The sequence below is a fragment of the Taudactylus pleione genome, unplaced genomic scaffold (genome assembly GCF_031769625.1).
Source record: "Taudactylus pleione unplaced genomic scaffold, aTauple2 ptg000535l, whole genome shotgun sequence".
In the NCBI taxonomy this organism is placed as follows: domain Eukaryota; kingdom Metazoa; phylum Chordata; class Amphibia; order Anura; family Myobatrachidae; genus Taudactylus; species Taudactylus pleione.
Window position 1 is genome coordinate 10,789,842 of NW_028284937.1, and position 25,486 is coordinate 10,815,327.

At 41.8% G+C, this 25,486-nt stretch overlaps 1 protein-coding gene across 1 annotated transcript in view; it reads right to left on the reverse strand.

Moving 5' to 3' along the window:
• Positions 1-2,985: 2,985 nt before the first annotated feature.
• LOC148501110 (branched-chain-amino-acid aminotransferase, cytosolic-like) overlaps positions 2,986-25,486 on the reverse strand; it is a 52,811-nt gene continuing 30,310 nt past the window's right edge. Inside the window, exons 6-11 of the mRNA XM_088450955.1 lie at positions 18,790-18,953; positions 18,468-18,610; positions 17,949-18,034; positions 13,642-13,782; positions 7,034-7,108; positions 2,986-4,010 (exon numbers count right to left, since the gene is read on the reverse strand). Of these exons, the coding sequence (XP_088307081.1) occupies positions 3,972-4,010; positions 7,034-7,108; positions 13,642-13,782; positions 17,949-18,034; positions 18,468-18,610; positions 18,790-18,953 (648 nt within the window). The 3' untranslated portion in view covers positions 2,986-3,971. The remainder of the gene's footprint in view (positions 4,011-7,033; positions 7,109-13,641; positions 13,783-17,948; positions 18,035-18,467; positions 18,611-18,789; positions 18,954-25,486) is intronic.

Here is a 25,486-nt window from a genome sequence, read left to right on the forward strand (position 1 = left end):
GCTTTCGTACATTACCGTAGCTTCGTACCTACTATATTGCTGCACTTCTAAGTAGTACATTTAATTGGCGAATTTAGCTGCTGCCAGCACTCCACAGGTAAGTAGTAGTTCATGGTTGAGAGAGCACAGCCTCTGATGCTGAGGATTGTTATAGGGAATCTAGTAGCTTTGTTATTGGTGATAGTGATCTGCTACACATCAGTGTACACACGCCACACTTTACCGCTCCTGCAGTAGAAGGTTGTGGTCACTATTCAGTACCAAAACCTATCACAGACCTGGTGTAGGCAGACTGAAGGCCACTACTGTAATTCAAATAACTGAACAATTACCTTTTACAAAACCCTTGATTTGGGATAAATATAGCACTGCAGCAGTTGTATATGATATGGCCTGATAAATCCTTTTGTTATGACAAGGGTGGAAATCTATTAGACAACACCTGCATATAATAGAGCATCATACTTTTCTGCTGAGGGTCTATGTGGCCTATTTTAGGCAGTGCCTAAGGCTCAGAATGAAGTGTGTCTGTATTGTGGCATAAGGTGAATGCTAGAGGATGCTTGGAAAGTATAATTATCCTTTATTCAGCATACGCTCTGTACAGTCAGTCTCTCTGCTATCCCCTGTGCTGGAACCATCTTTCTGAAGGCATCGTTGGAAAGAAGGTGCTAGCAACTGTGTGTGTGTGTTGTTTCTTATCAGCCAGTCAATGTTATGTATTTCTCTGCCTGTAGTACAGAGACCTATGAGCTTCTATCTTGCAAATACAACTCTCTGTGAACAGACCAACTGTCTGTCTGCAACTTGTCAGGGCCTGCAGCCTCTTTCACCTGCCTCACACCACAGCCACACACTTATCTGTTTCCTGAGCTCCTCACTGATCTGGCTTCTTAGAGCTCCTGCCATGCAGGACACACGATAGCCTCAGGTGGTGGTGGTGGGGGGAGGGGGTCACTGCTCAGCACCTCACTGTGCGTTCTAAGCAGCTGCCGGGCATTGTCATACCCACTATCAATCCTGTTGTTGAGGATTCCAGACTCCAGGTCCTGACCAGGTGGTAAAATAGCACTACATAGACTGCATCACATTGTGTTCTTTAAGTTAGTCATATTTGCTTGTTTTAAAAGGTTATATGCAGTTACTTTTAAAATCAAAAAGCAAGATGGACACTTAGGACCTATCCCCTCATGACTCTTCACTCATTAGCCATGTCTTATGGTGCGTACACATGGTCAGATGAACGATTTTACCAACGATTTGAACGATTGAAGGATTTTAGACAGTATTAAAATGAATGGAATCGTTCACATTGACATCAGATATCGTTATCTGACAAGCGGGAACGCGCATCGTTCATCGTTGCAGGCTCACACGTCAGATTTTCTTTTAGATATGAGCGATTTTTAAAATAGTTATCGTTCAGATCTGAGAAAATCTGAAGGTGTGTATGCACCATTAATCTTCAATCTGACTTTTCACCTAGGCTTGGTCACAGTGGTGTAATTGGGCTTGGTACTTGCAGGACACAGTCAGGGAGAAACACTAAAGCAATAAAACGAGAGACCCACATTTTATTCAGTCAGCCCTTATTCTTATGCTCTGCTTATTGCTACCTGCATAGAAGCACTTCTCTTGTTCTGTACATTTGGGATATGTGACAACAACACTATATTCATAATCCCTGTTTAGACTTCATTATTATACTACCCTCACTTTGCACCTAAACATGACCACCTTTTAACATAGCGAGACCCATTGCAATCACCATTTACACTATTTTGTCCCTGCATGCATTGCAGATAACTTTTTATCTTTGATTACACCAATGCTAATTTGCCTTATAAACCTGTTTATTTCTCTATAAATTTATATTGTGTATATTTGTAATTAATATACTTGCAATATGTACATCACCTAAATATTATACGTATATATTAAGTCACTCAGTCTAAATGTATACAAATATAAAATAAAAAAAAAGTTTGGAGCGAAAACAAAGGATTTAAAATACTGAAAGCCCCTATTCCACAACTCAAACCACTGTACATAAGCCTCCGTTCTTCAGCAGCAGAAACGGTCCTGAAAATGCCCTCAGATTTGGGTAACATGACTATTTGCAAGGTCATAGTCATGAATGGTAGGTGCAAAGCTTTTCCTGTATCTTTTTTGTGTCGTTTTCAGAACAATTGTAATTGTTTCTGTACTAATGGAAGGTATTAGTGTGCTTCATTCAGGAGTGAGTACTGTGTTACATTCCGCTTCTTCATATTCTCTGTCCTATAATTAAAATAAAAGCTAACAATCTAAGGCTGGGTACACACTACACTATAAATGTGACGATTTGTCGTTTTGAGGCAAATCGGAACAACAAATCGTGCAGTATGCATGCCAGATTATGCGCTCCCGTGGGTCACATGCGATACCGCGTGATCGGCCATGCTGAGTGATAGTTCCGTCATTCAGTAAATCTTGTAGTGTGTACTGGCAATCTTGCATGGTCCGGGATAAAAAGGTAAATTGCCCAGACCATCAGCAAGATTGCTGGGTTGTCTAGTGTGTAGCTAGTCTATGGGGTCTATCCAAAATATCCGCGACTCGCAAATTGTTGTACGCAACGCTATGGGGCTGCGTACATAAATCCGAAAAGTTTGACATTACCGTAAGTGCGGCATACAGCCGGACTGACTCGCAGGTAATTGGATTGACCCCTAAAAGAGCTCTGCTAACCTAAAAATTGTCAGATATAAAAATTAGTTAATGAAACCATGTCCCCCCTATGGGGTGTAACACCCCAGTCCGGCCTTTGCCGTCCCTTCTCTTTCCCACGGCTGGCGCCTTAGACCAGGTCTTGTATTTTACTCTGGTCCTTACCCCGCCCCCACCCCCCTCCCATCCTTTTTATTTCCTTTTCAGATAGCTAGTGTTGGATGGAGCATTTATTGTTTCAAATTAGCTCATTAAAATTAATAAATAGTCATCATATGATTTTGCCAGAATTTATTGCCAAAAAAGAGAAAGTAGGTTTAACAGAGCCATTCTTCACCCTATTCCTGTCCCAGTGATTTACAGGTCAGGGTAAGTGGCACTGAATGGGCCAACTATACAAAGACATTCTTATCACATACAGCAAAGGGATCCAAAACTACAGCCTGTGGGCCAATCATGCCCCACCACCTACTGTAATGCCCCTCCCCCAACCCCCGTTTTAGAAGGGTGCACGTTGTTTGAAACTGCAGAAAGTACCATATGCAGCGTATTGACATTATGTTGGAAAATTTTAACAATAATTCTTGATCAGCAGTTTCCTGTCATTTCATTCCTTTTCTCATGTTCAAGGTTCAAAAATCTTGAATTGAAATCCTTCGCAAACACTGTAGATGAATGTTGTGAGAACTTACATAATAGTATAAATTGCTTCCCAAGTGCCCCCTCTAGTGTTGGCTTTTGATTTTGCAGTTATACAGTCATAAAGGCAAAAAACAGCCACAGCCCAGGACACAACTGAGCGTGACAATAATGGAGTGTGAAGAGGATTGAGGAAAATCGCAGCTGTCTGTCATATTGCCGTGAGAGCCTGAAGGAGCCTTGTGCATAGCAGCAGTGAGGAAGACCTGTGCTAGTTTGTATTCCTGTAGCACCATCCATGCATATAAACTACAGAATGTACAATACACAATACCAGCACCACAATCACTGTGTTCCCTAATCTACAGTTTCACAGCATTTCTAGTTCATCTAAAACCATAAGCCCGTAGTTCAACTGAATATATTAACATACAAGAGGCCAGTTGTCTGTCATCTTCGAGTATAAAAAGTAATGGATAGATGAAAAGGCTGCAATGTTGGAGGTAGACGCTCTTGTTTTCGTTTATCATGACAAGCCCCAAGAAGAATAAAAACGCTTTTAAATAGAATCCATGGATTGCCAATGGGTCGGAATGGAAAGTTATACTGACGTCTCATCCATTTCACACTAGGTACGCCCAGTCGCTGGGAGTTTGGCCATACTGTAGTGAGAAAGACATTTTAGAAATATACGGTTAATACAAAAAGGTATGATCAGGTCTATAATGCATTGGTAGCTTAATAACGCACTTGCATACTCATGAAAACATTAGTGTGTATATAAACATACATAACTCAATTTTATATGCTGTCCATCATAACAATCTTATAGCCAAATAAGTGCCATGAATGTATATATAATAACTTATGTAAGACATACCCTTCTATTTGGTTTACAATGATGGTGTGTGCTAGGTAACATATTGTATGTGCACTAAGTGGGGCAATAAACGCCAATATATTAGACTGGTCAAAAAAAAACCAAAGGCTAAATATAGAATTAACGGAACTATAATGGACACTACTGAGGAGGAATGGGATCTAGGAGTCACTATATCAGGGGACTTAACGGCAGGGAAGCAAAGTAACAAAGCAATGAGAAAGTCCAGTCAGATGCTTGGCTGCATAGTGAGAGGAATCAGTAGCTGAATGGAAAGATAGAAGTAATAATGCCCCTGTATAGGTCACTGGTATGGCCTCTTCTAGAACACTGTGCTCAGTTCTGGAGGCCATATCTCCAGAAAGATATAAATACATTAGAGACTGTACAAAGAAGGGCAACTAAAACGGTTCATGGCCTACATCACAAAACTTACCAGGAAAGACTAGAACATCTTTAATATGTATAGTTTGGAGCAGGGAAGGGATAGGGGGGGACATGGTGGAAACTTTCAAACATATCAAGGATTTGAACAAGGTACAGGAGTGAGACATTCTTCAAAGGAAGAGAAGTATGAGAACACGAGGACATGCACTGAGACTGGAGGGAGGTAGGCTCAGAGGAAATGTGAGGAAAAATTACTTCCTAGAAAGGATAGTGGACAAGTGGAATAGCCTCCCCTCAGAGGTGGTACAGGCTAACACAGTAGAGCAATGTAAACATGCTTGGGATAGGCATAAGGATATCCTTACAAATAACTAAGGGTTTGAGGTTACCATAAGGCTAAAAAAGGGTCAGACTAGATGGGCCATGTGGTTCTTATCTGCCGTCATATCCTATGCTTCCATGGTACTTAATTTCCCAATTCCTTTGAAGCTGTTCACATCAGCATATGACTCAGCCGCCCATGGGTGGTGAAATTACACATGGATCCCATCGCTCAGCATGTCCGCAGCATGACAGCGTCGGCCTGTGTGGCCAATATCACCCCTGTTCCAACAGAACTTTGTATTTTACAACAGAGGATCCAGAACTCTGCCATTACTGTCCATGTTTTAAGGGTGTCCGTGCTTATGCACAGGTGACTTAATTAGTACCTCAGTCAATTTGGTTTAACCATCTGGACTCAATCATGGATATCCTTAAAACCTGGACTGTAATGGTGGAGTTTGGGAACCTCTCCTTTCGAAGTCATCATTTAAAAGGAAGAATGAAAACAGAGATGTAACATTTGATTGTCTGAGTGAATTTCTTTACTTTTGGCACAAAATGCCTTCTCTGCAGATTATGGTCTTCCCTTATAAATAATTGAAAAAAAAAAAGCATCATACAAAAAAATTCACTACAGTATTAGTAAAATGCCTTCCATACACACTGTATACAGACTGTTCTGTTCATCCATTGAATAAATGCAGAACTGAGTTGTAAAGAGAAGTGGTTCACAGGTCAATGATAATAAAGTATCAATGCTGTTCCTGGGTTAAATGTCGCCCTCTAGTGCAGAGTGTTGGCATTGATTTTCTGTTCTTTTGATGTTTCCCCAAGGCGGAAAGTTACTACTTTCTATTTGTTCAGTTACATTATACTGATCATTACGTGTAAAATAAAATACTGAGAAAAATTAGATAACTTACACAGCAGATTTTTCACCCTAGTACTTAAGAATACCCTTACATGTAAGTATGTTTCATGTACACCTGCTTGTTATCATTCCTTATCACATGTTCATCTGTGTGTAATAACGTTTGAAGTGGATGAGGAAACAACAACCTATAATGTGGTCATTAGGATGCTGAACTTAGCAGGGGCTGTTTGAGAAGGTGAGTGCACTGAACTTGTAGGAAACAGTGACCCATCCTTTATCATATAGGTCACATAGCTATATACATATTGGCTGCATGTGACAGAGCAGTGTCATGTCACTGTCTCCTAACAGTGATGCCCTGTTAAACTATGTGTTGAGTCAAATGTATCTCTATAGAAAACTTAGGGGAAAATGTTCTAAGCCTTGGAGAGAGAAAGTACCAACCAATCAGCTCCTGTCATTTTACAGACTGAGTTTGAAAAATGTTAGTTAGGAGCCGATTGGTACTTTGGAGCTGATTCAGAGCCGCTCGCTAGATGCGAATGCTCGCACGATGTGCATGCAAATTGCATAGGCAGTGCTATCACACAACAATGCATTATCACGCCCTGTATTACTTAGAGAGCTATCACATAGTGTATGCAGACACCCACCAGCCTGTCTTAAGATGCCCACTTGTGCACGTCATATCCAGGAAGTGTATGCAACCATCGGTACATCGGATGCTATCGCAGCGCTTGAGGTTGACCATAGCCTGCCGCAAGCACTGCGAGCACTTCAGTGTAAAAACAAGCCAGGTGACATGTACTATGATGCAGTCTTATAATTATGCACACCTCTAAAACACCGTTGATATGCTCAGGCACGCCTGCGTTTCCATCTCCACTCCCCCATTTTTAATGGCCAACCCGTTACCGCCTACAAATGGCTTCCCCTGTCACTCACTCTGCTGGGCTGTCTATGCGCAGCGAGCGAATGCATTGTGAACTTTCGCTAAGGTATGCGCACGTGTACTGCGATGCATACGCATGCGCACAATGCATACAATTGGCAGCAGCGAGTGTATGCATCTTAGTGAGCCCCTTTATCTCCATCCACTATCTCTCTCCAAGGCTTAGTACATCTCTTCCTTTGTTCATACATCAACCCTGTTGAAAAGGGTCACTTGTTGTTAGTCTCTGTGAAGTCTGAATAAAGCTGTGGGTATACTGTGCACATACCTGAATGTCCGTCAGCTCTTTCAAGAAGCGTTTTGACATATCGGGGCCGTTATCCATGGTAGGTATGTGGTAATTCTAAAAATCCAAAAGCAAACAAATGCAGATGCACAAATTAGTAACCAAACAGAGGAATAAAACATTACAGACAGTATCTATGCAATCTATGGGAGATGCGTCCATGATCAGGACATGAAGACAGAAGGCATGAAATGGTCACATCCTCTACAGAAATTGTTAAAACATGGTTCAGTGTCTTATTCTTTTCCTAGTCTACAAGGCTTCATATTCCTGACCCACAGGAGAGACCTGGGCCTGATTCAGAGCCGAACGCTCTGACCAGAGAGCTCGCTCTGAATCAGGGCCCTCCTCCATGAAAATGGAGCGGCCTCCTGGCCGCTCGCATAGCTGTGGGTGACCACCCACAGCATATGCGAGCGTCCATGATGATGGTCGCAATGGTCTTGACCATCGCGACCATCGGGCTTACGACGGAGACCCTGCAGTAGGGTCTCACTGCCGCAAGCCCTGGAGTGATTTTGGCTCTATCAGAGCCAAAATCTCTCCCACTGACATCACTAGTGATGTCAGTGGGGCCGGCTTCAGACGTAGGCGTTCCCATGGGAACGCCTCCGTCTGGCAGGCACTCCCCCGGCACGCCCACCAAAGGCGGCGTGCTGTCAATCAACATCGACAGCACGCCCCCTTTGGTGCGAGACCCGGAGCGATGAAGGCCCGTCGCTCGCCGGGTCTCGCGCATGCGCACGACGGAGCTCCCTTCGTCGTACGCATGCGCATTGGGGGAACATCGACCCGCTTGCGAGCGTCCTGCGCTCGCGAGCGGGTCTGAATGACCCCCCTGATCCTGATTCACACGTCATATGAGGCTGTACAGGCGTCCCAGATTGCATGAGCGCCTTTGCTAACATATGCACAATCACACGGATACCTGCAGCCTCCAAAGGCGGGTATCCACCAGATGATATGCTCCATGAGCGATATTGTCTAGTGCTTGCCCCGCAGTGCCAGGCTCTATGTCGTTAGCAACATTGAGCATTCACGCTAAATCATTAACGATATCATTCAGTGCCGGCACCCTCCCTCATCCTCGTACTTGCAGAACCTGACGATATCGCCAGGTTGCTTCTGCAAGTACAGGCAATGAAAGAGATCGTCAACGTCCAGCGGGAGCATGCATCGCTGGTCGTTGACGGCATACACACTGAACGATATTGTGGACGATGAACGATAACAATATCGTTATTGTTCAAATCGTCCACTTTATCGTTTAGAGGATACGCGCCTTAAGTGCGTGTTTCTGAGAACGCACCTAAGAGAACTGACGTGTTACCAGAGATCCCATACTCTTCTGAGTTGTGTGAATGCATTATGGGCGCCACATTCAAACTGATCCCCTGCACCTAGTATGGGGTAGTTGTATGCGATGACTGCTACTCTTGCGAGCAGAGCAGAGGGGCGGTGTGATCGCAAAGATTAGCATTGGCATGTCGTACACAGTGGTTGACCACAGCTGTGCTCGCGTAACTTGCGGAGTGGAGAGAGATAAAGCACCAACCAATCAACTCCTAACTGTCCCTTTACAGGCTGTGCTTCAAAAATGACAGTTAGGAGCTGATTGGCTGGTACTTTATCTCTTTCCACTTTCTCTCTCTCTCCAAGGCTTAGTACATAGACCCTTAACTGTGAAATGACCACTAGTTAGTTTTAAACGGACGGTGACCCTTCTCCCCATTTCTCTCTTTTTTCTTCTGCTTAGTCCCTCTACTATTTTTATGTTTTTTTCAGCCCCACTTTAGTGTACCGTATAGCTTTAGCTCTCCCTTTCACCAATGGCTGCTTCACTCCTTATAGTCTCTATTAATGCTAGAGGGCTGAACGTTCCAGAAAACAGAGCCCAGGCCCTTCGCTCTTTCCATGCTGATGGAGCGGATATCGTCCTTGTACAGGAAACCCACTTTCGCCATTTCCCCCTCCGCCCCACGGCTTAGTAATCAATGTTACCCCATAACATATTATGGTAACTATCCCCAATCGAAATCTAAGGGAGTTGCTATTTTATTTGCTAAAAGCTTGCCATTCGCAAATTCTGAAGTACATATTTTGGAGGAGGGGAGATGTCTACTTGTCAAATGCTCTATTTTGAATCAACTTTTCACATTTGTTAATATTTATGCTCCAAACCAGAGTCAGACAAATTTTCTTGAGGGTTCTGGATAAAATTGACATGCCCCAGACAGGGGACCTTGATAGTAGGTGGGGACTTCAACTGGGCTCTAGACTATCTCCTGGACACCTCATCGGGCTCTTCGACGTTCCCTTGCCGTATGTCAAGGAAGGTAAGACGGTTTGCTCTATACTCACCAGCTGTCCGGCGTATATATCTCATCCTTCAGACAGAGACTACTCCTATTATTCTAGTACCCACCAGTCCTATTCCAGGATAGATTATATATTGGTTGGCCATAGATTCCTCCATCTAGAACATACAACTTCCATAGGAGTGACAACCTGGTCTGACCATGCCCCAGTGAGAGTAGACCCCTCCCTCGGGTTTTCTGATCCAATCAGCAGATTCTGGCATTTTAATGAGTCCCTTCTGTCCGACCCTCACTGTAGATCCCATGCAAGCAACTGGGTAGGACAGATAGAAGACTTACTTTGGAAAATACAGGTTTTGGAGTCTACCCACAAAACTTCCCTTTCCTCTGATGTTTATGTGGACTTAGTCCAGGCCCGATCAGCCTTAAACAAACTTTTACTGGAAAAGGTCAAACATTCTTTTCGCTGGGGTAATAAACCCGGAAAAATGCTAGCTAGAGCTCTGCGAACGCAAAGAGCTTGTTCCTTTATCCCCTCTATTAAAGATGGGAGGGGACAGGTCTCACATAATACTTGCAAGATTGCAGAAGATTTTTGTTCCTACTATTCATCACTGTATAATCTACCTGCCCCTTTGGCCTTCCCTGACGTTCTTGGGAAACAATGGGCTATTGAGGCCTATCTCACTAGAATTGGGTTTCCCAAGCTTGACGACCTTGCCAATGATGACCTTTCACCTTACCTGAGCTATTGGAGGCCATTAAATCCACCCCTTCCGTCCTGACCCTGACGAGTTCACTATCAATTATTATAAAGCCTTCAGGTACAAACTGGCTCCTCCACTGTTGGAGGCCTTTAATTCGGTTTCCGATAAGACCCCCTTCTCCTGCCAATCCCTAGAAACCCATATAACGGTTATTCCCAAGGAAGGCAAAGATCTCTCCCTCTGTCGCAGCTACCACCCAATCTATCTTCTCAATGTAGACGTCAAACTGTATGCGAAACTTCTCGCAAACAGATTAAAACATGTCCTACCCTCTCTGATTCATAGCGACCAGGTAGGGTTTGTTCCGGGCCGTGAAGCTAGGGACAATACCTCCAAAATTATAGCCCTTATCCACTATATCTCGTCTACGGATACCCTAGCTATTCTGCTGTCTACTGATGCCGAGAAGGCATTTGACAGGGTAGATTGGAGCTTTATGTCTGGAGTACTGAGACACCTGGGACTGTGTCCTGTTTGCTTCCAACGCGTCCTCACCCTTTATCATTCCTCCTCTCTACTCGTATTAGAGTTAATGGTTCCCTTTCTGACTCCTTCTCCATTAACAAGGTTGTCCCTTATCCCCCCCTGATTTTTATTATTTGTATGGAGGCTCTGGCAAGGTCGATCATGCTGAATCCGAACATATTGGGCTTTAGGTTACATAGTGAAGAATTAGCACTAATCGCCAATGATTTGTTTTCCACAATTACAAATCCCATTATTTCCTTACCGAACCTATTGGAGGAATTCAAGATTTTTGGAGACCTTTCCAATTTTAAAGTTAATTACTCTAAGTCGGTGGCCTTGAATATTAAAGGCACTTCCACAGATGGTTGCAGGCCTTAAATCAGCATTCCCTTTCACTTGGCTCTCTTCCCAGCTCAAATATCTGGGGGTTACTCTTACTAGAGGTCTCTCCCGCCTGTTTGAGGCCAATTTCACTCCCTCCTAGAGAAGCTACGCTCAGACTTGAGGTTATGGAAATCAGGACCCTTCTCGTGGGTTGGGAGGCTGGGCATTCTCAAAATGAACTCTCTCCCTAAAATCCTCTACTTGTTGCAAACCCTCCCAATTAAATTACCTTCTAGATGGTTTATGGAGGTCCAGGCTCTCATTAGAGAATTTGTCTGGGGAAGCAACAGGCCCCATTTGAAGTTAGACCTTATGTTTCACCACAAAGATAGAGGGGGTTTACGCCTCCCAAATACTAAAGGTTACTATCAGGCCTGTATCCTTCACAGAATTGTGGCTTGGTCCAGACCAGACTTTCCTAAACAATGGGTGCAAATTGAGAATCAGGTGCTGAAGATCCCTTTATCAATAGTTCCATGGCTCCCCGTCCTTCAAAATATTTCTCATCCTACCATTGGTCCCACCTTAAGTTCTTGGAGAACATTACGGAAGTCCCCCCCGATATCTTCATCTCATTCCTCCCTCATGTCATTCCTCTTTAATGAACAATTTCTTCCAGGTATGGATGTCAAGACTTTCCACTCCTGGTTAGCGGTAGGACTTTTTAGGGTCGGACAGCTGAGGAGTTGCGGTAGCTTTGTGCCCTATGCTGAGGTTTGTGAGAAATGGAATCTACCCTCACGGGAATACTGGCACTACCTTCAGTTACGTCATTACCTGCAATCTCTTGGCCCCCCTAAGACTCTTTGTTTGCCTTATACTCCCTTCGAACAATTATGTACTAGCCCTACTACCCTGACCCACACTATCTCGCTGATTTATAATTTTCTGTCAACGGACGCTAATTCTCCCTAATTTTACTAAGGTCTGGGACCAAGAGCTTGGAGTCGGCCTAACTGACGATGAGTGGGAAAAAATATTTTAGTTGGCTCATGCCTGCTCCCCTAGTGTTGGCGTTAGGGAGACCCAATATAAATTACTTTCACATTGGTATAGATGCCCAGATACCCTCTCTGGGGATTGGTGTTCTGAACATATGCTGGCGCTGTTCTGGGGCCCCAGGTAACCCATTACATATTTGGTGGCAATATCCTATTCTTCAGCCGTTTTGGAACGAAGTCCTCAGCCTTTCTGCGAAAATTTTAGGTGAACCGGTCCCTACAGCTCCAACGTTCCGGTTGTTTCATTATCATCCAGACCCCTCTCGAAATATAAGAAAACTTTGTTCTGTCATTTGAATAATGCTGCTAAAGCAGTCGGTCCGGTAAAATGGTGCTCCTCCTCTCCTCCCACGGTTATGGAATGGTTTGCTAGGTTAGATCTATATATGGAAATGGATGATATACTGACCTCTGCTGATGGCGACTATGAGTCCTTTAGAGATACCTGACTCCGCTGGATAGATTTCAAGGACTCTGATCTTCAAAACTATATTATCCTCTTCCCGTCTCTCAATTTCCTAGATCTGTCCCAACCTGTGGTAGAACCTATGCCCTTACACCTGGTTCAAAGGTTGTATACTAGCTATACTCTACTTTTCTCATTATCTGTCTCTCTACCCTTTTCAATGGGTACTGATGAACCAGTGATTACATTATTTGATTTGAGGTGACTGTTTTCTCTTTTTTTCCAATCTATTTCTATCTTTTCCCTTTCCTTCCTTTCACCACCTCCTCACCCTATTGTCTGGTTGTGTCTTTGTTTGCATCTGTTCTTTTCTTCTTTGTGTCTGTCTTTTTATTTCTTTCCATTTATTTTTTTCCATTTTTGTGGGTCTTTTTCTAGATGCTTTATGATGTCACTGGCAATTTTTGTTACTGAGTCTTAACTTTTTCCAGTGTATTGGTATTTTTGAACTGTTTTATGACAATGACCCTGATATTGTCAATAAGTATTTGTACTGTTATTTTACGGTTTCTGACAAATTTTTTATAATAAAATACAATTTACACTAAATGGACTGTGACTTTGCTGCTCCTATACCCCCTTTCTTGTCTCACATAAGCCTCCCCTGCACAGCACTTCCCCTGCAAGCATTACAGAAGGAAGCCCACAAAGACACATGATCTAATCCCTGTATACTGTGATACTTTCTTATCCTGCCTTATATTTCCTCTACTCCCCTGGTAGTCACTGGAAAGCTTCTCATACAGTGACTGCAGGAGGTTATCCTCTGTTCTGCCATTAGCTCCCAGAGTGACTGTACAAGACGTGCAGGCTAGAGAGATGGTAAGCAGGTATGGTCCTCTGAAGATGAGGTAAGAAAGCTGACTCTGCTGCCCCCCCCCCATAAGTGGGGTTTGAACTTCTGGAGAAAAATGGCCTCTAAAATTTTCAATGGCACAAAGTTTACTTGTAAAATCCCGAACACAACAGCCAAATGCATTGGGCACTAATGTCTTTATACTTGTATTCTTAACTACGACTCCCAAACTGACAAAAGCTGGCAAGCCATAGACTATCTATTCTACACTGTCTACAATTCACTTTGCTAATAGCTAGAAGTTACTGTAAATGTGTTACTAAAATAGAGTAAAATATACGCCAATGTGTTCTATGCCAGTATTGTGTGCAATAAGCATGCAGTACTCACGTCTCCATTATAAAGTATCCGGCTTACTGGACAGACCACACAGGCCGTTCCTGCTCCAAATATCTCTTTTACCCTGTTTTCTTGCAGCCCCTTAATCACTTCAGCCATGGTAACCGAGCGCTCCGAGACCTTGAATTCCCCCTGCACAAAAACATAACCCAGGGTATTGTAATTATTGCAGCACCATAGGACAAAAGTAATCACACCCAGTGCACAATGACATGGCTGGTCACGGCTTGGAATGCAAAATTATATTAAGCCATTCTCAGACGGAATTTAGTTACATGTTAATCTTTGAAAGTAGTGAAGGAAATATTACAATGGTGACTGAAATCCCCTTTACTGTTGGTTTAGTTATAGTCACCTCCTCTGCTGCACCACACCACATACTCTACATACAGGATACTAACTTGTGGAGTAAATACACAGAGTGAAAGACACATAGAAAGCCGCATCACTACAGGGGGGGGGATGGACGTGAAGGAGGAAATCCTTAAACCCCCAGGGGACGCATCGGGACAGCACACCCTGCAGGCTGCCGTCGCATCCATTGCAACCACGGAACAGCACGCCCTGCAGGCTGCAGTCGCAACTATTGCGACCACGGAACAGCACGCCCTGCAGGCTGCAGTCGCATTAATTGCGACCTGGAACAGCACACCCTGCTGCCTGCAGTCGCATCCATTGCGACACGGAACAGCACACCCTGCAGGCTGCAGTCACATCCATTGCGACACGGAACAGCACACCCTGCAGGCTGCAGTCGCATCCAATGTGACACGGAACAGCACACCCTGCAGGCTGCAGTCGCATCCATTGCGACACGGAACAGCACACCCTGCAGGCTGTAGTCACATCCATTGCGACACGGAACAGCACACCCTGCAGGCTGCAGTCGCATCCAATGTGACACTGAACAGCACACCCTGCAGGCTGCAGTCGCATCCAATGTGACAGCGCCAGTTATGTGATAAAATAAATAAAATACAGACATGTGGGTTTTTTCATGTATTTAGTACAGATATTTATTCAGCATCCGCAGTCTGCATGTAAACCTTCAAATACAATTACAAACTACCCCGTATGCACCTACCAGATCATCTCTCTATTAAACCTTCAAGGTCCGCTCCATTCACCTCTTCCACCCACTTCATCTCAGCATTGCGATCATTTACCCTCCCCCAGGTCCCATCTCCCAATTACTAGAAAATTTGTCCTCCAGCTTTTCTGCAGCCCTCCACACTATGAACCACTCAAAAAAAAAAATCTCCAATCCATCGGCCTCCATAACACTGGCCCTCATTCAGAGCCGCTCGTTAGCGGCAGTACGCTCGTTCCGAGCGATGTTTGCACATCTGCGCATGCGTACGCTTTTTAGTACGCATGCGCGAACCAGTCAGTGCGGCCGAAAATCCTTTGTACGCTATATAGCGAGTGCCTGCTATTTTGAGTGACAGAATGAGGCGTATGTGGGTGGTAACAGGGGAAGGTGCTTGAAAATGGGGAGTGGAGATCCGAACGCAGGCGTGCTTAAAGGTCAAAACGGGCGTTTTATGGGTGTGTATATTTAAAACAGCAGCGTCATTGACCACGTCACTGGGTTATTTTATAGCCAGAACTGCATGCAAATTTGTGGTAGCAAACACCAACCACAAGAATAGCGAGCAGTTCATACGCTGGTCGATGTACTCGATTAATCTAATAAATAGCGGACATGACGTAGGATGCGTGCGGCCAGGGGGCGTTTTTAACAAATAAACGAGCGTATGTTTTGCTCGTTCGTTCAGACTTAGAGGTGTGAACACACTGCAATGTGCGTACGGATCATTTAAATAGCCACCCCTTGTTTTTAAACGAACGACCGCAAATAGCGTCCGGCTCTGAATGAGGGCCACTGTCCTTATCTTATCCTTTGGGCACAGCAATAGCAAACAGTGTGCTAGAAAAAGTCAATAGGGTCACTGTTGACCCCATTCTCTTTCCAAATGTTTTGCACACAAAGCAGAGATATATATATATATATATATTATAAAAGGCCCTACGGCTACCCAGCTGTACAGTGCATCTGTAAGCTTTTTCCCCCTTCCTTAAAGGTTATGCAGTAATGTCAACTGTTGATAGTACATGTCATTCAGTCAGCAGTGTTAGGCTAACAGGTATAATACATGTGAATGCTACTTCATGGGAGTTTAATAGAATAAGAATTGAAACAGTATGTAGTCCTCAACTTGCATTGGGTGACTTGGTTATAAATATGAAGTTATTTGATTTTATAATAAGTTTTTCCATTTTAATTTCTTTTCACATGAAATTTGTCCAGAAAGGCCTAAATTGTAGGACTGATTCGGGTTAGCATAAAAGTGTGAAAAGCAATATGTAAGACAAGCCAATGGCAAATCTCTTGAGCTTGAGCAATGCTGCGCACACACTGGTCAAAATTGTGAACGATTGGACGATAACGATATCACTATCGTTCACTCAGTTACAATATCGTCCAGTGTGCATGAAAGATATCGTTAACAATGCCCGCTCCCGCGGATCGTTAACGATATCTTTCATCGCCTGAACATGCAGGCCAACCTGACAATATCGTCAGGTTGTGCATGTTCAGGGATGCTGCCGGTGACGTTACTGAACGATATCGTTAACGGCATTAAGCCCGGAACACACTTAACGATAAAGCTCATGGAGCGATTCGTTAAGTGTATACGCGCCTTAAGTCATGGCGCTGCATAGTCCTGCAGCACAAATGCTGCACCTATATTTGCATGATTGTCTGTTTCTAGTTGATTGCACATGGCTTATTGACTGTGAGGGTGCAACATTTAGCTTCTTATGATGGGAGTGTACAATGATAACCTCCTCCGCTGAAAACCAAAAACATTTAAAGTTTTTTTTTTTTTTTGGTTAACAGAGCTTACTTGCTGAATGTGGGCTGAGCACATTAAAGCTTTACGTCTATATGCAAAAAAGGAAATTTGGTGTTGTTGGCGGAGCTTCAATAGCCGGAGATTGTGAGATTTTAATGGGACATTCCCACTGTAGCAGGTGGCCGCAAAGCTTCTTTCACACCTGCAAAATAACCTGGTTTTTACATATGTTTCATGGTGGCAGCTATCGGGCATTGGCCTATACTTTCAAATAGGTAACCTATAGCCCCATTGCAGCATATGGAAACACACCTTCTGATGAGCATAAATGGAATAAATTAAAATGTACAAATGTGATGTAAATAAGATGTCCCTTTACTCCCAATGTATTTCAGATATAATTGAGTCCACCAGGACCAGGTGTGCCGCTTGTTGCGTCCCTGGAGAGAAACCCGGAGAACTCCAGACAGCCTGAAACAGAGACTCCAACATACATGTACCCCCGCACTTGTGTTACCCCACACAGTGCGATCATCCTCTTTATACCCATCGCTTCACTTGTTGAAAAAGTGACTGAAAAGGATTAACTCAGGTTGGACGCCACCTGTTGACTCCCTCTACTATATCAGCATAACCACGTTACCAGTTTACTTATCACGTGCATGGGATTCACCGTCCATATTACTGTACCCATATTTTAGTTACCCCCATTGTGACTTTGACTAGAAACAGTATAACCTATTGTATTTTGATGTGGTTTTTACTACATTAAATGCTGTGTACTTTCACTATCTCTAGTCCATAGTGTGTATGACACATCACTACGTCACATGGTATTACGCCCACTGTGTTGTACATATTACTCGAGAATCATCAGTCATATGCTCCTTAAAATACAGTAGACAACACCAGTACAGCACCAGGGGGAGCGCATTAGATTATTATTGTTTATTATAATTGAGTCTAGAACAAAATGTACAGCAGGATTACTCACAATGTATTTCAGATATAATGGAGTCTAGAACAAGGTGTACAGCAGGATAACAATTTAAATGTTGATATCATATAGAGGGAGTAGATGTGGACTTTCAAGAGCCACTATTACATTTATCAGCAGATGCAATCCCATCTTGGCCAGTAGCCCTGCAAATGACGTAGTCATTCAGAGCATTTACATGGGGCACTGCATGGCCTTGTTATGTATTCAGCACACAAATCGGTGTATTTAGCACTTACGCAGAAGAAAACAATGTGCAGCATATCTGTACCTCCCCGCACCTGCATTACAGTACAGTTCCATCAGTTAAACACCATAAAAATAATTGGTAGACACTTAAGAAGTCTTTGAAGACTTCACCCGGGCAGCTTATCTCTATTAAAAATTACGATGCGGAAAAAAAAAAAAAAAACCTTTGACCTGCAAAATGTTAAACTCACCCATTGCCGTGCCAGATCCAGCAAACTTTGTCTGGTCACTCCAGGGAGGATTAAACCACTCAGTGGTGGGGTCATCAGCTCTTTCTCTGTGTATATACAAAAAAAAACCGGATGACGTTCACAATGCGTGATCCATCATTTCACATTCACGTAATACAGATTCTAAAATAACCCAAGGATTTGCAGGATACAATGCAACAAAATTGTTTCATCCAACCGTTAAACATTTATGATTCATTATACATACTAATGTGGCATTTTAGTTGTGTGAACATAAAACAATGGTCACATTACTAAGCCAAGGATGTTCTTAGGATCGGTCCAGTGGTAATCACAAGGTAGCGGACAGTACCTGATCTGATGAAGTTGTGGGTCATTACATAATGAAATGCGTCAGATCCGGTACTTTGAGACTACCACTGGACCAATCTGTACAACAGCCTCAGCTTACAAATGATGCATGTTACAGAGAGTATATCATTATAGAATTCCAAGATGAGAAGAATTGATGCGACTTACCTCCTTGCTCATTGATCCAGTACATGAAGAAGTTCATGGTACCAGCTTCTGTCACTTGATGGTCATCACCATACAGCCACAGCACTTGCTGACATCCTACCTTTGTGGCCTCATGTTGCACGTATATCGTGGGCCCATAGTTTCTGTGTGGAAATTATCAGGTGCGTCAAGTAAACTTCTACATGAAAAACTATAATGACATATTGGTGTCTGTGGGGAGCACAACTAAAGCTGCTTTCGCTATTTAGGTTTTAGTTGCGGGGTTTCTTCTCAACTGCTGCATAGAATCCAACCACTTAAAGTATAACCTGTGATTACTCACCCGCCCAGCTTACAGTCCCCCACGCCCCCCGTCCAGGCACGCACGTATTTCGGATCAGCCAAAAGTGAAACTGGAGCAAATCCTCCGGCAGCAAAGTATGGTCCCACCGGGCCAATGATGATAAACAATAGAGCATGGTTGGACTTCGTGACTCCGAGAGATGGCTGTGGGCGGATAAGAAATTGATTACAGCAGATGGCTAACAATTATTATAATATGTTTCTCCCCTATGACAGTAACATCTTCTGTAAACATACATATTTATTTTTAGGTTGCCTTAATAAGATAGTAGAGTTGATTGCAGTCCACAAATTAATAACCATTTGCCAATTGATTTATCTGCTGGGGATGAAATAAATTTTATGTGGAGCTTCCTTTTAATTCAAAATTTTTTAAGTAAGTACAACCAAATAATAAGATGATCTACCAGCAGTGTTTATCAGTCTAAGGGCCATTAATCGCCGCTTTTGGGTGCGAGAAAGTATCGAACTCGTCTCCGCGTTTCCCCATATTAAATTCCAAATAGGCGAAAAAGGGACCTGGCGAAAATGAAATGAGAGAAAAAAAACTGTCATTTTTGGGGAAATCAGCCTGACACAACCAAAAAGATGCACTGATATGTGAGATCACTATGGAAACCCCCGATTAGCCCTGCTGAAGGTACTTGGGGTCTTTAAATTGTCTCAATAGGTGCTGTTTTGCGTCTTTGAAAAAGTGATGAAGAATAGCATTTAGCAAGTTTTTCTTAAAAAAAAAAAATGAGTAGCCCCAGCAAATTTGGGGTACTTGAAAATGGGTACAAGCATATTTTAAAGTGGCTAATGTGAACTTTTAAAAAACGTGAAAAATCCACCTGCCGCAACCACCTGCCATAAAAAAAAACCTAGTATAACACAAGAGGGTTGAAGCCGCACAGGATTGCTATATAATACCCTACTTTGACCAACCACCTGATAATTTCAATTGTACTGCATCCAATTGCTAAAACTCAGCACCTTTAGCTCATAATAGCAGTCCAGTTAGCTAACTCAAAAGTCTGTTAGCACATCAGCTAGTTGTAACTTAATCACAACGTATATGTCACTTATTATAGGAACAAAATATCATAATTTCTGAAACAGATCCCCGTACATCGATACGTCCCTCTATGAAAGATTAATTTTAGCAGAGTTAATGTACAAAGAATTGTTGTCAGCAGATGGTATATGCTTAATATTTAGACCATAAGTAAGCATTCTGAATGACATAGTCTATTCAGTACTTGTGAAATGGTATAACAAGCACTGAACTCCTAGGAGATATACATAATAGTGTCCTTCAGAGATTCAATACCAACATAATCTCAATATGTACGCAAAATATTCTTTTGAGACAAGGAGCTTATGTGCTGAAAATAAAACCCAGCACCTAATTCGTATCTCTGTATCACATTATCTGTTTTGCCAGAATTTTAATTGGATCAGCATATAAAGAGATTGTTGCCAACAATTAGATGTCTTATACAAAAATTCATAAATGAGTTATCACAACGACACAATATATTCAGTTCTTATTATCTTAAACAACAGACACTGAGTTGCTAGAAGACATATATAATGGTGTCCTCCAGGGACTTCGTAACATGATACTCTGTTGCAGAGTTCTAAGATCTGATACAATTGGTAAATACCCACACCTGATCCAAAAATATGCTACAGTGTCACAAAGAAGTATACACGTTATCCAATTATGAGTAATACTATGGGTAAATATTAATCATCCCGGGGACTGCCATTCAAACAGAAATTTACATGAAAGCATACCCTGGATTTATCCCTTATACACGCGTATACAGTAATAAAAATAATTTTAAGCTGCAATGCTTGTCAGGTAGAAATTATGTTAGTTAAAAGCAATAGTATCAAAACACCATATACTTAGCTCATGTATCGAATACTGAACACCTATCCAAAGCGTTGCTTGTCAATGTTTGTGATCACAGCAGGCGGGAGTCTGTGTGTGTATATCGCGGCAAGGAACAGGTCGGAGTGGTGAAAGCAACAGGAGGCTTCTTCCACAGTGTTACACAGGATGGTGCCTGACCGCTCCGTCTGCTGACCTCGCTCTAATGCATCTCATGCTTCATGATTGATGACGTACATTTCGCACCTGGAGTAGCTTGGTCACATCATAGTGACGTATGCCTGGGAGATCCCTTTGTTTAAGGGGGAAGTAAACCAATCAGGTGTGACTATTTTTTTAGAAGAAGGCCGTCCGCACTTAGCGGGTAACCATGATGATTGGATGTAAACCCTGATAGTGCCCTCAACACTTAGTAGTCACAAGTAAAGGGGCAATAGCAGATGCCACATCAAGGCCTAAATTAAGGGATGTCAATACATCCATATGTTACTATATGTGCATATATACCTAAATATAGGGACATTGATCGAAAAACGCATATCATAATAGAAATAGTAAATCCCAAATTAATAACGGACAGAATAACAGTAATTGAAAACCACTGAGCATTAATGGCACAAAATCAATAAATACCATCCTAAATTAACACAGTATTGATTACATTTAACTGATTATTTAATCAATTTACTGGTTCAGGAATATTAATAAACAGATAAAAAGCATCATGCCCGTTGCTGTTCCTTCCTGTTCATACATTGTAATTAAACCTGTTACACCACCCACATATTCTACACAAGTTTTATATGTACTTAAGAGGGAAATAAGCACAATTTCGTATTGTATAGATTTGGAGAACATATGTATGCCACATCAATACGTAAGCCATAGCACATAAAGTAATTAGAATAATTAATTGATACATTAGTAACTGTATATCAATCATAATAGAACATACAAAATGTTAGTATAGATACCACAGCTATAGGCTAAGTGTAACTCTTATGCAGCTCAAGAAAACATAGCTCAAAAAACAATCGTGACCAATTTAATGAGGGGGCTACATTAGATTCTGAATATAATACCCAGTATACTTTTAGCACACATTGTTATCCATATAGCCAGAAAGCCCTAGAATGTAAAAATCTAGCTATTTAAAAGCTCCGATGTAGAAATAGAGTATAATGACTCGCTGAATAAGATACTGAGTAAAAAACTGCATTCTTAAAGGAAAGGACTATAGTTGATGTACTCATTCAGGCCCCCCGGAGATAGAGCTCCCAATCTAAATGTCCAAAAGCTCTCATGTTTTAGGAGTTCTTGTGTGAGATCACCACCTCTTATCCCTAGACATATTTGCTCAAGACCAAAAGCTTTAAGGTTTTTTAGATTACTGTTGTGCTTATAATAGAAATGTTTGGCTACCACTGTCAACTGTTTAAACTTCGCAAGGTCTGAGGCAGCATTTCTCACATTGCCCACATGTTCCAAAATGCGTTCTTTTAGCATTCTCGTCGTCATACCTATGCGTTTTACTTAAGTGTTCACAGGACTTAATTAATATTCTTCTGAAGCATGACAACCTTATATTAGAAGAATGTGAAAAGGAAATTGAAGGATTAGGCAAAAAATTTGGACAATGGGAGAATGATGCACATTTTCAAAAAGTATTTGAACAGAATAAAAAAGACCTAGATACGTATGAAAAAGTTATTACAGAAAGAAAGAGAAACAAGTTCGCTAGGGATAAGAGGGATTTTGCATTGGGACGAATCTTCAGATGGAAGAAAATCGATAGGAGAGAAACCCCTGGAGATAAGACAGAGAACTATACATCATCAGAACCTGAATCATCTGGGGACGAGACGAACATCAATAATTATTCCAAATCATCCTTCAATACAGAAGCAACAAACAGCCAACTTTTTTTAGGGGATCAGAGAGGACCAAGGGGAAGATACAAAGGACAACGAGGAGGACAAGGAGGTCAAATAAAAAGAGGAAAAGCAAGATGGGAATACCCATCCCCCAGCAGGTACTCAACTCGGGATCAGAAAAAATGAATGACAATCTCAGAATAATTAATTTGTCAAGTCATATACTTACCAAAACCGAAATGGATGTCCTGGGAAGGGGTTTATCCTTCTCACCCACTGCGAGTTTTAATCGTTTCAATTGGGAAAAGGATTTGAAGCTCTTCAGTCGGAAACTACTACTTGAGAAACACTTTGCATTAAATCAAGATCCAGGTATGATCCAAAACGAAGTAACAGAAATGGAACGAAATGCCCTAGAAGCCCTTGAGGAATTACAAGGAGAATCAGATGTTTTTAATATCACTCGGTACAAGAAACCTGTATGTAAGAAGAAATCTACATTCTTTCCTTCAGAATCCATATGCCCAGAGGTTAAGATTTTTACAAATTTGATTTCTAAGGACTTGGATGAATTACATACTAAGAGAAGACCATTGAGATGGAATGATAATTTGACGGGGGATGAGAGAAAAGCCTTGAAGAACATCAGGACATGGCAGGATGTTATTATCAAGCCATCGTATAAAGGGGGTAACATTGTTCTTTGGCCTAAAGAACTTTATATGAAAGAAGCATACAAACAGCTATTGGATGAACAGTGTTACCAACAAATCCTGTTAAATCCCATGGACACGTTTAAAGAAGTTCATAAAAGAATCATCGATAATGCCAAACATGTAGGTATAATATCCAACAATGAATATGACTACCTTTGGACAGAACATCCCAGAGTGGCTACGTTCTATCTACTACCTAAGATACATAAAAATCCAATTAGTCCACCTGGCCGTCCTATTGTGTCTGGAATAGGAAGTTTATCAGAAGGGGTGAGTAAATTTATTGATTTGCATTTGAGACACTTTGTACTAACACTCCCCTCATATGTAAGAGACACATCGGATATACTCAAGAAACTGCACGATGTAAGATTGGAAGAATGGTATGTCTGGATGTGGAATCCTTGTCCACAAGCATCAATCATGCATTAGGAATTAAAGCAGTGGAGTATTTTCTTAGCATGGAGGATAATGAAGAATATAATGAACTTATCCTACAACTGTTACATTTTGTTCTGCATTACAACTTTTTTACATTTGATGATAAGTTCTTTATTCAGACCAGAGGAACGGCGATGGGTTCGGCCTGCGCTCCGACTTATGCGAATTTGTACCTAGGCTGGTGGGAGCGGGTAAACGTCTTTTCTGACGAGCATGAGAACTATACGAGTCACGTGGTGATGTGGTACAGATATATACATGACATCATTATAATCTGGGATGGAGATAAAAAACTGTTAATGGACTTTATCCAGGTTCTAAATAATAATTGTCTCAATTTGAGACTGACATACGATATCAGTGATACATCGGTCTCCTTTCTGGACCTAAAGATTTATAAAAACTCTGAAGGGATGCTTGCAACAGACCTGTACCGGAAAAGGACTGCGACGAATAGTGTATTACACCAAACAAGTTCGCATTTTCCACCCGCAATAGAAAACATCCCTAAAGGGGAATTTCTACGCCTACGGCGTAACTGCTTGGCTTCAGAGGCTTACAAACAACAGTGTAGGATGTTATCATCTAGAATGAAACAACGAGGATACAGTAATAGGAGCATTAAAAGGGCCAGGTCTTTGACACATGAGACTGATAGAGAAAGTCTTATTTTTGGAAATACTAAAAGGATTGAAGAAAACAATGAGGTGATAAGATTTGTAGGAGATTTCTGTTTGGAATGGAGAAACATAAGGGACATCATACAAAAACATTGGCATGTACTGCATTTGGATAAGGATCTGACGAAAATTATAGGAGATAGGGTCTCATTAAGTTGGAGAAGATCTTCCAACCTACGGGACCAACTTACTCAAAGTCATTTTAAACGTACAATTGATAGACCATCTAAGATAAAAGGCTCATACCCATGTGGATCTTGCAAAGCCTGTCTTTATATGACCAAGACAAAAAAAGTGACAGACAAATATGGTCAGAATATGGAAATTATGAATTACATTAACTGTAGAACAAAAGGTGTAATTTATTGTGTCACATGTGACTGTAATATAAGATACATAGGTATGATGACGAGAATGCTAAAAGAACGCATTTTGGAACATGTGGGCAATGTGAGAAATGCTGCCTCAGACCTTGCAAAGTTTAATGAGTTGACAGTGGTAGCCAAGCATTTCCATCATAAACACAACGGAAATCTAAAGAACCTTAAAGCTTTTGGTCTTGAGCAAATATGTCTAGGGATAAGAGGTGGTGATCTCACACAAGAACTCCTAAAACATGAGAGCTTTTGGACATTTAGATTGGGAGCTCTATCTCCGGGGGGGCTGAATGAGTACATCAACTATAGTCCTTTCCTTTAAGAATGCAGTTTTTCACTCAGTATCTTATTCAGCGAGTCATTATACTCTATTTCTACATCGGAGCTTTTAAATAGCTAGATTTTTACATTCTAGGGCTTTCTGGCTATATGGATAACAATGTGTGATAAAAGTATACTGGGTATTATATTCAGAATCTAATGTAGCCCCCTCATTAAATTGGTCACGATTGTTTTTTGAGCTATGTTTTCTTGAGCTGCATAAGAGTTACACTTAGCCTATAGCTGTGGTATCTATACTAACATTTTGTATGTTCTATTATGATTGATATAGTTACTAATGTATCAATTAATTATTCTAATTACTTTATGTGCTATGGCTTACGTATTGATGTGGCATACATATGTTCTCCAAATCTATATAATAC